The 17,969-nt window shown below is 40.7% G+C and overlaps 1 protein-coding gene across 1 annotated transcript in view; it reads left to right on the top strand.

Annotated features, from left to right (window-relative positions):
- The window catches only part of PLD5 (phospholipase D family member 5), a 405,754-nt gene that overhangs the window by 219,841 nt on the left and 167,944 nt on the right, over positions 1–17,969 (top strand). The window contains exon 4 of the mRNA XM_045879152.2: positions 7,737–7,848. Within this exon, the coding sequence (XP_045735108.1) occupies positions 7,737–7,848 (112 nt within the window). The remainder of the gene's footprint in view (positions 1–7,736; positions 7,849–17,969) is intronic.

Below are 17,969 nucleotides of genomic sequence, written 5' to 3'. Positions count from 1 at the left end.
AGATGCTTAACCGACTGAGCCACCCAGGTGCCCCAGAAGTTTCTTTTAGAACAGAAAAACAGAAATTCAATTATGATCTTCCTTATGTAAAATCCTTCAGAGATCCACAGAGCTTTCCAGACAGGGTCCAAATTCCATCCAGGCTTACAAGAACCTCTTACTTAGCTCTCAGGCCTGGAACATTTTTTCTTTCCTCCCTTCCTTTGGGGGACTTTCCCTGTGTGCCTTAGGCTGGGTGATTAGTGCCTCTGCTATATTGTCCCCAGGCCTGTACCTCCTCCACCCTGGCATCTGACACACTGGGCTGTATTTAACTACTTACTTATCTCCAGCACTTACAAAGGTCCCTGGCACTTAGCAAGCACCCAGTAAATGTGTTGAATGAAATTGCTTAAAATGCCCTTCTCTCTGTTCTGGGTGTCCTTTTATTTGAGAATAATAGTTGATGCTGAGAAATATACAAGTAAGTAATATGTCTTTGTTTATATCCCTGGCAAACTTTATGTATTTCAGTAAGTGTAGTAAGTAAATAAAATTTAAAAAATTTAAAAACTTACTGTTTTCTAAATGGAAAAAAAATTCAAATTCAGTAAATAAGTAAGTAAGAGATCAATCTTGTAGATAATTGAACTAATTGGTTAAGTAAGTAAACTAGGAAATTGAGTCCAGAGGGGATCCAGGCATATATGGTTTTGTCTCCTAAATCACAAATTAAAGATAAAATTAAGGCAAGTATATTGCTTTAAAAGGACATCATGGCTTAAAATAAATCCTAGCCTTGTTTTCTCGTGACTGCATCATCAATTGCTTAATATCTTTAATCAGTCCTTTGAAAGTTCGATTTAAACTTTTTCTGTGCGCATACAGACATGTGTGTACATGTATGTGTATATGTATATGCACAGGCTGGATAATAGCATCCCTAAGACACAAAGTCACACACACACACACACACACACACACACACATTTTGGTGCTTATGTTACTTTGGGATGCGTTCTAGGTGTGCGATTCCTGAGTGGAAGGCAGCGGTATGATCACTGACAGGAGTAAAGGTTGCCACTTATAAATAGTTTCCAGTCCCCTGAGTACAAAGAGAGCTCTCTGCGTTGCTTTGTGTGGCGCTTCCCTTGACACATGAAGCATCTCTTCATGTCTGCCAGCCCTACTTTGCCCAGACTTGATTGGGCTTTTGGTCTTATTAACTTTTAATATATTTTGGTAGAGTACATCTACTAACCCCTTCTCATCTGCACGGCAAATATTTATTCCAGAATTTTACTGTTTTTCATCTAGTTTGTGGCCTCTTTTGCAATAGGATTTTTTTTTTTTATCTTTTGTAACTGTATCTTTTATTGCTTCTACATAGCTAGCTTGTGTATTAGTCTCGTGGCCGCTGCCACAAAGTACCACAGACAGGTGGCTTAGAGCAGCAGAAATGTATTCTCTCCCAGGTCCGGAGGTTAGAAGTCTGGAATCCGTTTCCCTGGGCTGAGACCTGGGTGTCACAGAGCAGTGCTCCCCGCGGAGCCTCCAGCAGCCACCACTACTGGGGGCATACACTTCTCACCCTTTCCAGGGTGCGGCGGCTGCCCATGTCCCCTTGGGTCACTGGCTGCTGTGTCACTCCAGTCTTCAAGGCTGCCATCCTCAAGTAGCTCTGCTCTGTCTTCACGTGGCCGCCTCCCCTGGGTGCGTCCAATCCCCTGTGCCTCTCCTACAAGTACATTGGTTGCATCTAGGGCCCTCTCAAATAATCCAGGATAATCTCATCTCCAGATCTTTAATTTAATCATACCTGTGAAGATCCTATTTCCAAATAAGGTAAAATTTTCGGGCTCCAGATTAGGACCTGACATTTTGGGGCCATTATTTAGCCTCCTATAGCTGGATTAAAGTTCTCCCTACTCTATGACTGTACATACTTGTTTTTGCACAGGTTTTCTTGAAAGTATTGGTATGTTTTTTTTGTTTTTGCTTTTGTTTGTTGGGTTTTTTTAAAGATTTTATTTATTTATTTGAGAGACAGAGCAGAGCGAGACAGAGTATGAGTGGAGGGGGAGGGGCAGAGGGAGAAGAAGAAGCAGACTCCCTGCTGAGCAGGGAGCCTGATGTGGGGCTTGATCCCAAGTCTCAAGACCCTGGGATCATGACCTGAGCTGAAGGCAGATGCTTAACCAACTGAGCCACCCAGGTGCTCCTCTTTTTGTTTTTTTAAAGATTTATTTATTCATTTTAGAGAGAGAGTTTGAGTGAGCAGGGTGGTGGGGGAGGGACAGAGGGAGAGGGAGAGAGAGAATCCCAAATAGACTCCCCACTGAGCATGAAGCCTGAGGTGGGGCTTGATCTCATGACCCGAGATCATGACCTGAGCTGAAACCAAGAGTTGGACGCTTAACTGACTGAGCCACCCAGGTGCCCTAGTATTGGTATGTTTTTAATCTGCTTAAAACATATTTTTCTATATGGTGTAATATAGGGGTCCTTTCACTTGTGCCAGATTAAACCACTTTATCTTTTTCAGACTGGATTAAAATAGCACCTTTGTTATTGATATAATTGTGTGTGCACCATTTCTGGATTCTCTGTTAAGTTCCCTTATCTATTGATCCATTCCTGAGCCTCTACCCTGTGGATATGATTACTGTGATTTTATGTTATGCTTTTTATAATACTGAAGACATTTCCACTTACAAATTTCTCTGACACCAGATATTGCTTCGTTTCATGGTTTTGCTATGAAGTGCTCCACTATTTATAGCTTTCTAGAGAATGCAGAAATTCACTTTTCTTTTCTCCTGTGATGTACAGATGATCTAAGAGTGAGTTTTTAAATTTTCAATTAGATATGATTTGGGTTTTTTTTGTTTTTGTTTTTTTTTAAGATTTATTTATTTATTTATTTATTTATTTGAGAGAGAGAGAGAGAGAGAGAGAAACCACATGAGAGGGGATAGGGTCAGAGGGAGAAGCAGGCTCCCCGCTGAGCCGGGAGCCCAATGTGGGACTCGATCCCAGGACTCCGGGATCATGACCTGAGCCGAAGGCGGTCGCTTAACCAACTGAGCCACCCAGGCGCCCTAGATATGATTTGTTTTATGTGTCACACGTTAATGGTCTGTTTCTCATTTTCTTAGATTATGAGCAAAGAATGAAGCTGGTAGAATATCTCCCTTCAACTGATTTTCTTGGGTTTTCTTAATGGCCATTACAGGACAGATTTTTATAATGTTCTAAGGACAAACAGTTGTTTTGAGGGATTTGATATATAGAATGAGAAATATGTATAAATGTATACACATAATCAGGTTTATTGATATTATTATTTAATTTTCATATATTCTCATTTATTCCTTATTAGATCTACCCATTTCTGAGAGGCCTATTTTGAAGCATTATATTGTGGTAGTGTTTTATTTCATTACTGTTAGTTTTTGCTTTATATATTTAGCTGCTGTGTTGTTTGGCACATACCAGTTGGCAACTGTCACTGCTTCATAAATTGTGCCATAACAGAATAAGGTCCTATCTTTCCCATCTAGTACTTTTAAGCCCTCCCAACTCGTTCTCATTTTTACTGAGATTCTTTATCCTGTTGGCTGTAGGTCAGTGTTTCTCAACCTTCTCTTCATTATCACCTTACTAAGGGAGACTTTTTAGACATTTTTTTCCTAAACCTGCCACCCCATGAGATTTTAATACCATAGATACATTGCATATTTCTTGTATGTATATATGTGTTTTATTTATAAAAAGAGTAACTTATATACACATACACAAACCAACTCAGCCCCTTTTGGGTAATAGTGCCTCCCATTGAGAATCACGTAATAGATTCTCAGTAGAGCAGTAGAACTTCCCTTGTGTCTGTTCTATTTCAAGAATCCTTCTTTATCAGGTACATCAAACACATATCCATATCCTGTTGCTCATCCCTTGTTCTTCTCCCCTTCATTGTCCTCAGTGGTGGGTAGTGTTATTTGATTAGAGTCTTTCCTCGAATATGTTCCTCATATGGGTCATGTAGGTAATATAGTCTCTAAATGTGTATACATCTGCAAATATTTCTCTTTTTTGACCCTGGCAGGTAAAATCTTTGGGTAAAGCATTCCCTTGCTCGAGTTTGTTCTTCCAGAGTCTGAGGCCACCATGTCCTGGCTTAGTGTTGCAGATCACTGGCTCCATGCCCATCTGATCCATTTTGCTCGAGAGATAACTCTTTTTGTTTTGTTTTTGGCCAGAAGTTTGTAAGAATTTCTCTTTCTCCTTGGTGTTGGATTGATTTCATAGAATGTGCCTAAATATGTCTTTCCACATTACATTTGCCTTCATCTTCAATTATCTTTTCAACATGTAGATTTGGGCCTTTCCTCAAGTGGGACGATTTCTCTTCTGTTACTTGAAAGCTTATTTTTTCTGCCTCTTGTTTTCTTCCAACACATCTATTAGCCACATGTTATATATTCTCAATTTATCTATCACCCTTTCTTCCCTTATCAGCCTTATGTTTTCGTGTGCGTGTGCGTGCATGTGTGTGCTTTGAAATATTTCTCCTGTTAGATTTTCAGACCACTAATTTGGGTCTCAACAGTGGCCATGCTATTCTTTAATTATTCTTCTAATTTAATTATAAAATCATAGAGCATCAGTCCCAGCCATACTTGTCTGTCCTTGAGTACTTACATTGTGTTTTAGCTCTAGCTCTGTCTTCTCGAGTAGCCTGTATCATCAAGTGCCCAGTGCATTCAAGCATCTTCTCTCTTGTTGGGCCCCTTAAATACATCGATATTTGACTTTTTCAGATTATTAGTGGCTTCTTCCTTTTAGGTGAAGGAGGGGAAGTATTAGGTAGTTAACTAGTTCCCCTCAATACTTCATACTCCAACCCCTAGGCAGGCTGCCTGGGCTTAATTGGCTTAAATTGCTCAACATGCCTCAGCCACTGACTGTCTTCAAGATGATTTATTTAAGTTTGAAATGTTACCTAATGTTTCTCACCAGGAAGGGCAAGTTTTTAAATTAGTTGACCCTTGAGCAACACGGGGGTTAATGGGGCGCCAACCCGCTGCATAGTCAAAAATCTGCATATAACTTTCGACTCCCCCAAAACTTAATACTAAGAGCCTCCTGTTGACCAGAGGCCTGACTGATAACAGAAGTAGCCAACTACACATATTTTGTATGTTATATGTACATTAAAGTAAGCTAAGAAAAAAATGTTAAGAAAATCATAAGGATGAGAAAACACATTTACAGCACTATACCGAATTTATTGAAAAAAATCTGCAGATAAGTAGACCCATGCAGTTCAAACCCATGTTGTTCAAGAGTTTCTGATGTTTAAAAGCCAAGGGGCTTTTTATTCCTTTATGAAAACACAGTGAGAGTATTTAACTCGGAAAGCAGTTAGCCCTTACTGCAGATCTCGGCATAGAGTAGGTGTTTCAAACCTTGGTTACTACATTCCGAATGTCTTAGCAAAAATGTGTAGACAGGAAGGTAAGATACTGAAAACAGGGGAGAAGTTCCCCCCAAGACCCAAGTTCATTACAGTAAGCACTATAATTAACAATTTTAAAAATCCTTGGTGTAAGTCATCAGCACATACTAATAGGAAAAATAAGCTTTATTTAATGACAGTCTGCCAGTATCTGTGAATTTGGGAGTTTCTATTTTCATCCATGTTTGAGAGTTCTGGTCTTCATTTTAAATCTTATAAAAATAACATAGTGGGAATCGATTTAAGGCACAGAGCCAGAAATACAGATAGGTTAGAAGATCTCTTATGTTTCATTGGTGCGATATATATTAACAGAGAGAGAGAAAAAAAATGCATTTGTGTAAAAATACCGGCCCATTACTGGTGGGGTCTCATGAAACACAAAGCACATAAGCTATTTCTCTGTGTGAAGGGGAAGAATACAAACAGTGAACAGTTTGCATGACTGTGGAATGACCACGAGGCTGGGCTCCAGAAATCTGGGCCATGCAGACATCACCAAGCCTCCAAGGGTGTGTGACAAGATTATAGTACGCAAGTCGGTGGGGTACGAGAGCTGACAAGGAAGGTCGTGTTGGCGATAACCCCGCAGGAAAACAACACCGCCCCGCCACCTGGAGGTCCCTCTCGGCCTGTGTTGGGGCCCCTGGCTGCCAGGGCCCTCCCCTCTCCTGCAGGAAACTTGAAATCCACGTAGACCCTGCAATCTGCAAGGCAGCTGCTGTTTTCTTTCTTCTGTCCTCTGCCTCTCTGAGTGTTTCTCTCTTTCTCGCCTACCCCTCCCCCATCTCTTTTAAATGAGCAGTGGACACCAGCCTGCTGCACTCATTCCACACCTCCCCAGAGCACCTGCTCTGCTGGGAGCCTGCCTCCAGGCTCTGGGTGCAGAGTACCTCCTGAGCTCCACTTTGGGCATCCTTGATTTCCATACTTAGTTAGAGGAAAAGGAAGCTTTGGTGCCTGCCTTGGGGTGCAACTCCCACCCTCCCCTCCGGTACCCAGGGATGACAGAGCTTTGTCTGTGCAGGGCTGGATTATGCCAGGCGCTCCCCCCTGCTATGTGGCCCTAGGAACTGCCATGCTGGCTCACTCTCCTTACCTTCCAAAGTCTTAGGCTTTAATCTTTGGCTCCTCTGTTTTCTGAGGCTGAAGTGCAGGAATCATGCGCTACATCCACATCCTCCATGCCCTCCGCCATCCTTTGTACCGAATCATTATTAATGGTCCATTCTTATCAAAGCAGGATAAGACTTTGCCACCTGGGGGCCATTAAGACCAAAGCCTTATTGCCTGTCTGACGCCGGAAGGCATTTGAGTTTGTGGCTGAATAACAAAGATCTGAAAAATCAATAAATGAAGACCAATTCCTTTTATGATAAGGAGAGGGAGTCTGTGAACACACACAAGGGAAAATAAACAGGATAGGGTTGGGGTCCACTAGCCTGAGATGGTGTAATTGCTAAGGACCTACCTCTACACAGAGTCTCCCGGAGATTAAAATTTTCTATAAAAATTTAATGCTTGTGAAAATCTTATGTAAGCAAAACCTTTATGTTTTATTTTGTATTTTTATTCCAGTCATTTTTGGGTTGTGCTAGGAATGACAGGTTGCTAGGCAGAGTGTTAGTTGATTTCTGTAAAACGGGTTTTAAACCAGAAGGTGAATTCAGGTAAATCCCTGATGAGTAGCCATGACTTTCCCCATCAGAGCTTCCACTGAAAGGATACTTACCTACTACTAATTCCTTTAATTCTCACACAAAAAAAAAACCTTTTAAAGTAAATGCTAATTTTATCTATGTTCTACTGAGGAAGAAGCTGGAGATTAGTGAGAAGAGGCACAACTTGTAAATTGGAAAACCAGGTGGAATCCAGGTCTCTCTGGGCCCAAATACAACTGTATATTATTCCCTGCTTCCTCTTCACGTGTAGATAACGGCAGAATTCATGGAAAAGTAAGAGAAGGGTAGATTTGCACTGTAGCATTGAACTTGGGATTACAATCATTGTTGAATCACACAGCACTCGAGAAAACATAATGTAATCTGCGTTCGTGTTACTACTCCGGTTCTAGAACTCTCTTGAAAGAAGTTTCCATGAATATCAACTGCTGAAGTGGTTGCCTTTTAAAATTTGAATGAATAGTTTTAATTTTTAATAAGTTTATTTATACTTTTTTTAAAAGAGCATACTGTAGGTTTTCTGACTTTCCTCGTCTCTGAATATTTTTTTCTAGGGTCAACGTCTTTTCGAAAAGTTGCTCCAACTGACTTCGCAAAATATCGAAATCAAGCTAGTGAGTGATGTGACCGCAGACTCAAAGGTATTAGAAGCCTTGAGATCAAAGGGTAAGGCCAAGGTCGCTGCGCTACTCTAGCCCTGGGGGGTCTGTGAGGACATCTCTCATTCTGCTTAAAATAATGTGTGATTTCTTGATGGTCAGCACATTGCACGAAGTTCACTTCTTATTTCTTCTTTGAAAAATAGCGTGATTAAAGTCTTTAAACGAGAGAACTAATTAATACTACTGGGAGATTTTAAATAGTGTTGCATATTAGTTTATGCAAAATAATCTACTGGCCATTAAATGATAATTAACTAGAAAGAAGAATCTTTCCCTCTCCCTCTCTGAACACTGCAATGATATGATTAAAGAGCCATTTCTCATTCAAACAAACATTGGATTTCTGTTTTTCTCTTGCCCTTCAAATGGAAATCCTCCTCATGCTCCATCTTTTTAAAAATAATACAGTCAGATGTAGGTGTCTGCAAAACCGGGCTAATTCCACAGAGAACATCATTCATAGGCCACTCTGCAGTTTGTCTCAAAATTCCATGGAGACCGGGAATCCTTAGGAAATAACTTTCTTCACTTTGCTGGTTTGCTGGGTCTTCACTAACGCAACTGTCCCTTCCAAATACTTTTCATGGATTTATCAAATGTTGGCCCTGCCTTTCCTATTGGAGCTGTAAGCCTCTGAACGGAAATGGCAGGCATGAGCCAGTGAAAATGCTCGAGCTGCCCCCTGTCCCCGGGAGAAGACGAGGCTCTGGCCCCAGGAAGCGGCATTGCGTCTCCCGTGTGTGCTGTTTAAACATGCTGGACAGTGCTGCTTCTTATCTTCCCCAGATTATTAAGTGAAAACACCTTCTGAAAAATGTGCCAGGCTATGAAGCAAAGGGTGAGCCCAAGTAGTCTTTCCTTCTGCAGAAGAAAAGTTGGGAGCAATAAAGCCTATGGAAAGACATAAATATACAGAAGACATAAGTGTGGTCGGGCACAGGTGTATTAGTTTTTCCCTGCATGGGAAAATCAAGGTAACTTAGGAGCTACTGTTAGGCCTGTAAAGCTTCACTCTACTACCTGAGCACAGGATAATATTTTTGAAACGCTAGAAAATACGTAGTTAACGCAAATTAGAAGTGTATTCTTACTTTTCCTATTTAGAAAATGTGAGATTGGGTTCCCACTATCTGAAAATCTGTTAGCCGGATTTTTAGGAATGGATTACTTTTGGCTAACTCTGGGTGCCTGTATTTGCTGATAAATTTCCCATGGTGTCTACTTCCATACTAACACACACGCGCACACACACACACACACACCACATATACAAACACATACTACGTATACATACACACCACATATGCACATACGCACACCACATACACACACACCCAACCTCTTCTTTCACCTGAAACTAATAAAATATTGTATGACAACTATACTTCAGTTATAACAATTAGAAACAACTGTGCAGGACTAAGGGGTGTTTCAGGTGCTGGTGAATATTGGGTATTCGAGACATTCATTTACTACAAATGAATTTATGGGTAAAGTCCTTGCCTATGGTTCTAGAGTGAACTATGAATTAAAGTTTCATTATAACCATTGCTTCTCACAAAGAAGGAAGTGTATCAATTTCACAGTAAATATTATGTATTATTACAACTTAGGCTCTGGTAATGTGTGATAGGAGTTCTTATCAAAACAGAACAGATAATTTCCCTTTACAATCGGAGAGTAATGAACAGGACCCGGATTTCTCATAGCTATCCCCTGTGTGCCTCTGGGAGGTCTGTCTGGCTTCTGTTACTGGCATAAATATGGCACCACATACATTCATTACTGCGACTGTATTTCTCTCATCCTCTGGCAGAGACATATTAAATAATAACAGTGCCTTTTAGAAATATTTGTAATGGAACCATTTCATTTAATGAATTAATTAATTTTTGTGAAATCATTTTAAATCTGGGTTGGAATACATTTCTTTAGAGTTATGAGACTAGCCATGAGCCACTTCAGCTGGGAGAAGTCACTGGCAATAGAAGCTGGTCAGTACATGGTGAGAAGGGGTGAGTGAGGCTTCCCCAGGAAGTGGTGAGGATTTAGTGCAGGTGTGGGCCCAAGGAGGGCCAGGCAGGCCCGCCAGGCCTCAGAGACCTTCCTGGAGGCAGGGAGATTCCGGTTGCTCACTGTTGCCCCTGCTGCCCACCCGGGGCCCCTCCTCCACTCACAGGATTCCGATGTGAGGAAGGTCACCCCCCACAAATGCCTCACACTGTGGCCCAGAAATGCGGTGCTTATGCTCAAGAAGTCCATGAGCCAGGGAGGGATTTCATTTTAGACAAGACTCCCTGTCAGTTCAAACATTTATGCCACTGACTGACCTTCTCCACTCGTCCCTGTAAGCATCTGAAATGTGGCACGTTGGCTTAGCTGATGCTCTTCCTTCCCTCCCTTCCAGCCACAACCCCTTGAGCTGGGTTCCCACATGCCCAGCCACTCCTGTGCGCGTCCACATCAGAGAAGACACTCTGTATGATGTGTGGAAAGTACCCCAGAAATTGTTTTTCATAGAAATAAACTTGCTTTCTAAATCTGGAGGCGTTTCGGTTGCCTTCACGGGTTTTGTTTTTGGATTTTATCAGCTCCCAGTTGTCTTGGCTGGAGGATTAGTCAGAAAGGCATGTGTTCAAAGCTGAATGGGCAGCGTATGGGAAATGGCTTCTGGCTGCCTCATGTGGGACTGTCACCAAGTCCTGCTTCTTCACCCTCACCCGCCTGCACGTGGGGCCTACCGTGGCTAGGGGTGACTGCACCATCCCCTGCTTTTGTCTCCCAGCAGGTGCCTCGGTGCCGGACCGCAGGCTGGTAATAGCACAGTAATGCTGTTTTGTACTGCTAACACAGTGTTTATTTCTGGCTGTGTCTTTTAATCATAGGTGAAATATTATTTCTCAGTCATACTATGTGTTTTTCTAAGGCTGTGTTTTTTGGAACAGTTTTAAGTTTACAACAACATTGAGAGGAAGGTATGGAGATTTCCCAGGTACCCCTCACCCCAACACATGCACAGCGTCCCCCGTCATCAACATCACTCACCAGTGGGGGACATGTGTTACCAAGGATGAGCCTGCCTCGGCACTTCATCATCACCCAAAGTCCAGAGTTTACCACAGTTTATACATTCTCCGGGTTTGGACACATAGGTAGTGACCTATATCTACCAATATAACATCATACAGAGTATTTTCATGGCCCTAAAAATCCTCTATCCTCTGCCTATCTGTATCCTTACCTACTGTGTTTTTAATCCTCAGACTCTGTTATTATTGCAGTGAAATTTATAATTAAGAATTTTTTTTGTCTTTCAAAACCATAGCAATTCAGGGTATACTTTCTATAATATGACAAAAACATTTGCTCCAGGAGCATACCAAAAATTTAGACTAAAATAATGTTAAGCTAGAAAATATAAATTTCCTTTTGGGAAAAACCAAGCTTTTACTTGTTCACTCTTGGATGATAACTTTTTAATAGAATGACTCTCATGAGATAAAAGTCAGAAAGGATTAAAGTCAGTGATCTAAAAATAAAGTCCACACTAATTTAAAAAGCAAAGTACTTGAAAACATTCAGGATCCGAATGTCCTTTTCAGTCTCATTCATACCAATTTCTGTTGTTGGCTTTCCAAATATCTGAATGATAGTTGTGATTTCTCAAATACAGCCTGCTTTTCCAGGGCTCTGTTAGCTAACACATACTTGATATACCCTCTCTCTCCTTGTCGATTTGTGAGCTCCTGTTCATCCCTCAAGGTCCATTTTAAGCCTTACTCATAACGTTGCCTTCAGACTTCCTTTCTTTTCCACAGTTGGTCTTACCATCTTCTTTTCCTCCATTGTGCATTTATTATTCATTCAACAACCACTCCTTGAACATCTGACAGGTGCCAGGAAGCTGGGCTTTAAAGCTAGAAAACTGACGGGGCACCTGGGTGGCTCAGTCGTTAAGCGTCTGCCTTCGGCTCAGGTCATGATCCCAGGGTCCTGGGATCGAGCCCTGCATCCGGCTCCCTGCTCAGCGGGAAGCCTGCTTCTCCCTCTCCCACTCCCCCTGCTCATGTTCCCTCTCTCGCTGTGTCTCTCTCTGTCAAATAAATAAATAAAATCTTAAAAAAAAAAAAAAAAGAAAGCTAGAAAACTGACAAAGGCCTGACCCTTCCACTGACTTCAGAGAGTTTACAGTTTGCTGGAGTAGATTGCCATGAGTGAAATAAAATGATCAAGGAATTCTTGAAACATCTACACAGAGTCCAATTTTTCTGAATCACTTTTTGTGTCTGAGTCATGCAGCCCTGTGTTTTCTACCCTGCATAGTCTCTGCACTATCAAGATGTGGGTGGTGCTCTAACTTTAGAAACAGACGCTCGACTATTGTCTCTTTTCTCTGAGCAGACTTCCGTTCTGCTTGTTTCTGAACCTTACCACAAAATGTCAAAGGAAGATACAATCCTTCCTCAAATACAATCCAGGCCACACAGACCTTCCTTAAACAGTCCTTAAATGGTTTGTTGACCGAATATTGAGAAACTGCAGGAGCACTGTCAGGCCACCAGGAATAACAGCCAAGATTTGAAGTGACAACTCAGTTACAACCGCCACCCCCTCTAAGCGATCGTAAGATGCATCCCAACGTCAGAGTCATTAAAATGTGAAAATGGCAGGTTTTAGAACCAGTGACATAGGGTAATAAGGGTTACTTTAAAATTCAGCAATAAATTAAAAAATCCCACTTAGCAACCCTTAGCTTTATACTTAAATTAACTTAAATGAAAACCTATCATTCCTAATACTGCACTGGGGGAGGTGGATTCTAGACCATGCCTCTTGTCACAAGGCTTCTTTCTGGGGCAGTAGGCCAACCTCTGAGCAGAAATTTGGAGAATTCAGGCTCTGCTGGTGTTTTGGAAATACTGGGATGTGTTTACCAGAACTCTTGATGGCAAGTGCATTCGCTGATAGGAAATGTTCCTGTCCGAACGAATGAACGAACAGAAGAAAAACCCTGCCGTATTACTTGAAATGGGAAAGAGGTTATGCAAACCAGATTGTTATATGAAAGTTCTATGGGAAAACAACGTAATGAAATCAGAAGCCCAAAAATGCACTGGATAAGAGACAGTCTCCTGGGGTAGACAAAGAAGAAATCAGAAACCATATTCCAAAGTATACAGCATGATGAAATCGCAACCCAAATGAAAAGAGAAGAGGTCATCCTAAAAGCTTGGTTTTGAAAAGGAGAGGAATCTGAAACACTCATAACTAGTAGGTTAAACTCTGTTACTGGATGCTGCTTGGATTTCCTCATTGCTGGTGATCAGTCCAGCTATGTAACAGAAAGAAATTCATCCTAGAGCTTGGGGGACCTCCTACTGGACCTGCGCACTGGGCCCCTGTCTTCTGATGGTGCAGCTCATTGTAGGCTCAGCCCTGTTAGCCCAGTCCTGGCTCAGCTGGTGTTTCAGGCTGTCAGTCTATTAGAATCAAACCCGTCTTTCTCTTGATCCCTTCTTTCTTGCGCACACAGACCTACGGGAGATCAAACCTCGAGCTTAGACCATCCTGCCTCTAGATGCTTATGACGTCTTTAAGGAGCTGATAACAGAACTATTTAATGGAGTTGTATTTTGTTTAGCTAGAGCCTTAAGGTGTCAAGAATTTCTTTCCCCTCTGGCTTCTTTAGATAGATGGGTGGATGGACAGATGGATAATAGATAGGTAGACAGACAGATTTTCCAAATCTTAGCCGTAGAATTAATGTGTCAAGAATTTATTTCCTCTTTGGTTTCTTTAGATATATAGATAAATAGATGAAAACATAGATGGATGAATGGATGGATAGGCAGATCTTCAAATCTTAGATGAGATTTAAAAATTAAAATTCTAGGTTTCTCAATCTTTTTATCCACATTGTTTCATTTCTATTACTCGTTGTCTGTGAAGGCAAAACAAAGTGTGTCCTTTGAGTGGACTCTCGACCTCTGTGTTGGCCCCCAGCCCTCTCCCTCCCCTCATACGCTCCTTTTGTGAATTTGTCATACATTTGCTGGGTGACTGGCTCAAACAGAGTCTGTGGTTTGAGTAAAGCTAACCCCAGTGGTCCCTCGTTACCACCGTTATGTCAACCAAGTGAACTAATTAGACAGAGCCTTACCCATGTTGGTGAACAGACAAGAGCAACAGGATCCTAATGAGCACTGGCTGAGCATCCTCAGCTCATCTTGGCTTCTCATCCACAAAGCACTGAACAAAGAGTAAATATTTAACTGGCATTTTCTTGTGACTAAGTCTTATTCCTTTAAGTCAAAATTTTAATATTTGAAATAAAACTAAAGCCCTTTCGCTTGTAACAACTCTCTTTTTTAATAGAACATCAGTTATATTTTCTGTGTGTTTTAACCTCTTTTAGAACAAGAAATGAAAATAAGCAGTTACACATATTAAACATATTTATGCTTTTCAGAAGTGTTCAGATTTGGGGTCTGGCAAGTTTTACTATTGTAACTAGTCTCATAAAACTCCAAAATATTTCTCGTAGAAGAAAATACGGTTCGGGCGCCTGGGTGGCTCAGTTGGTTAAGCGACTGCCTTCGGCTCAGGTCATGATCCTGGAGTCCCAGGATCGAGTCCCTGCTCGGCAGGGAGTCTGCTTCTTCCTCTCCCACTCCCCATTTGTGTTCCCTCTCTCGCTGTGTCTTTCTCTGTCAAATAAATAAATAAAATCTTTAAAAAAAAAAAAGAAAAGAAAAAAAAAGAAAATACGGTTCTAAACAAGAGAAAATACTTCCTTTCAGATTTACAGGTACATAAAATTTAGAGATGGTTTCAAAGCAGAAGGATAGCAAATAACTTTGATAGTAAACCTTCTATTCCCTCAATGCCTGATTTCATTTTTGAATTATCTGCTCAACATACTAGAAAAAAAATATTACCACAGAATAGTCTAATCATTGATAGAGCTCCATCTGGGTGATTTTAATCACTTTTTTAGTGCTGTGAATGCTAGCTATGGGGAAGTTACCCGAACTTACAGGAATGAAGTCTCCACATTTTAAAAACTGCACCACTAGTACCTGTTTCTTACCACCCGTCAGCGTGTTCATAAATTCTTCATGATGCGGAGCTTGGCCTGTAGAGAAGTAGGTCATGATTTCCGTTTGTCAGCGAAACTATTTCTTTTTTTCCCTCCAGCTTTATTGAGCTGTAATTGACAAATGTAATTGTATATAAAGTGTACAATGTGATGATTTGATATCCATACTTCCGTGAAATAATTGTCACAGTCAGGTTAATTAACACATCCATCACCTCATACCTTTATATTTCCTTTTTGCGATGAGAACACTTAAGACCTACTCTCCTGGTAAATTTCAAGTATACAGCGTAATAGTAACTAGAGTCCCCATGCTGTGCATTAGATCCCCAGGTTTGTTCCTTTTATAACTAAAGGCCTTTACCTTTTGACCAGCATCTCCCCATCTTCCCCACCTGCCCCCTTCCCCACCCTTGGTAGCTATGAGGCTACCCTCTGTTTCTGTGACTGACTTTTAAACTTTTTTTAGATCCCACATGTAAGCGAGATAACGCAGGAGTTTCTCTTTGGCTTATTTCACTTAGAATAGCGCCCTCTAGTTTCATCCATGTTGTTGCAAATGCCAAGATTTTCCTCTGTGGGTGTGGGGGTGTGTGTGTACCTATCACATCTTTATTCTGCTACTGACAGACTGATAGATTGTTTCCATACTTCACCATTGTGAGTAATTCTGCAATGAACATGGGCATCCTATCTCTTTGAGATACTCGTTTTGTTTCTTTGAATATATACCCAGAAGTGGGATTGGCTGGATCATACAGTAGTTCTATTTTTATTTCTTTTAGGGACCTCCATGATGTTTTCCATAGGGGCTGCACCAGTTTACAAAGTGCAAAAGGGTTCCTTTATCGTCACATCTGTGCCAACACTTGTTATTTCTTGTCTTTTTGATAAAGGCCATTCTAACATGCGTTTGGTGATACCTCTCTGTGGTTTTGATTTGCATTTCCCTGATAATTAGTGATGTTAAGAACCTTTTCAGTGTATACCTGTTGGCCATTTGTATGTCTTCTTAGGAAAAATGTCTATTCAGGTCTTTGCCCTTTTTTTTTTAATTGGGTTGGAGTTTTTTTGCAGTTGAGCTGCAAAAAATATAATATAAGGTCTTTATATATGTTTAGATAATAGCCCCTTACCAGATAGATGGTTTGCAAATATTTTCTGCCATTCTGTAGGTTGCCTTTTCATTTTATTGATTCTTTCCTTTGCAGTACAGAGCTTTTTAGTTTGACATAGTCCCACTTGATTATTTTTGCTTTTGTTGCCTGGGTTTCTGGTGTCATATCCAAAATTTCATTGCCCAGACCAGTGTCAAGGAGGTCTTCTTCCTGGAGTTTTACGGTTGCAGGTCTTACATTTAAGTCTTTAATACATTTTGAGCTCATTTTTGAGTGGTGTAAGCTAAGATAGAGGTTCAGTTTCATTCTTTTGATAATATTCTATTTTTTTTAATTATTATATTTATTTTGGCCACATTATTAAAAACAGGAGGAGGGAATGCTGTGTTCATCCTGTCAAATTCTGAAGTGTGATCCTCGCTGTTGCTTATTTGAATTCAAGAAAGCTGTACTCATTCACATTAGTAATCTGTATTATTATTCTCACACTCATGGATTAGGCTGAACAAAACCTAACAGGAATATATATTCCTAAATCTGAGAATAGGGGCATGTGTAAATTTTAAATTGAATACAAGGTACCCCAATTTCTAAGTTGGAAATTTTACAAGGTGATTTTTTTGAACTGCTTGTTCCAAATAAGCATAGCATAATTTGGGAATTTTATGCTTGTCAAGGCTTTTTTACTTTGGTCTTACAGATTTATAATTTTCCCCAAATCTAACTCCACAAGTAGGTATGGTTATATGTGTTAATGTAAGGTTGTATGGATTAATCTAAGGTAATATTAGCAAGTATATTTTAGTAATTTCCCCAGAGTAAACTTTATATTATTCTGGCTTTTCTCCCCACCATTTGAGGGGTTGCCATTATTAAAGATAGGTCTTTTGTTTTCCAAGTGAAGCATTGTCCTGGTGACTCTCACGAGTGTAAGGTCCTTTGGGCAGGAGCCTGCTCTGGGAGTGGCCCGGACAAAAGTCAAGGTGCCCTTGCCCTTGCTGTCCCCCTTGCTGCTCTGTTTTCATACCTTCTCAAAGTGGATGCCACTTAGGCTCATGGCTCAAGTGCATGAAGCCTGGTGCATTTGTTCTCCTTTATTCATTGCAAAGATTTCTGTCTTCTACTTGCTTTGCAGAATACCAAATAATATGTCAGCAAGGCAGGAGCTTTTTTAGACACATCATACTTTAATGATCATTAGCATAGTAATAAGGACAGCATTTAGGAACACATACTCTGCTGTCATATAGACTTGTGCTAAAATTCTGGACCTGTCATTTATAGTAGGGTGCAAGCATGGGCAAGTTATTCTGACCCTCAGTGTCTTCTTCAGTAAAATGGGGATAATAATAACCCTTTGAGGGTTATGAGAATCTGATTAGGTAATGTATTAACAGCTTCTGGTGCAGGTACCTAACTCATAATGGACTGTTAGTAAGTGACCTCCACGTTTAGCCACTGTCTCTTAGCCGGCTGTGTTATTTTTGTGTTTGATCTGTTTCCGCCCCGAAAGCCCACACCAGCCCTGTGATTTTTAATGAAAGGAAGGCCTGGTTCTGAACACAGTACAAATCATCTTTGGGAATGCAGCTGGTTCATTTGCCTTTATGGTTTTGCAATAACTTGAGCTGGCTTCAGTTTGTGATAAGAATTCTCCAGCTGGTAACACCAATGACACTCCATCTGTATTTTCTGTCACTGTTCTAGGATCCACCCAAATTAGGTTGCAATTCAATGTGTTTAAACTTTCAAAGGGGTTCATCTGGCACATATAATATAGGATGTCATCCATTTGCTCTAAAATGTAGGATCTTGGGCCAGAGGCTTTATTTTTATCCTTAATACATAAGAACTTTGGCAGGCATGGCATTTTTAAGGGAAATTATATGCATATTCAGCCGTGTGACA

The sequence above is a fragment of the Mirounga angustirostris genome, unplaced genomic scaffold (assembly GCF_029215605.1).
Source record: "Mirounga angustirostris isolate CCGP_5_RB_7025 unplaced genomic scaffold, mMirAng1.0.hap1 SCAF_6, whole genome shotgun sequence".
Taxonomy (NCBI): domain Eukaryota; kingdom Metazoa; phylum Chordata; class Mammalia; order Carnivora; family Phocidae; genus Mirounga; species Mirounga angustirostris.
The sequence above is the reverse complement of the archived record's forward strand: the minus strand, read 5'-3'. Positions and strand labels throughout refer to the sequence as shown.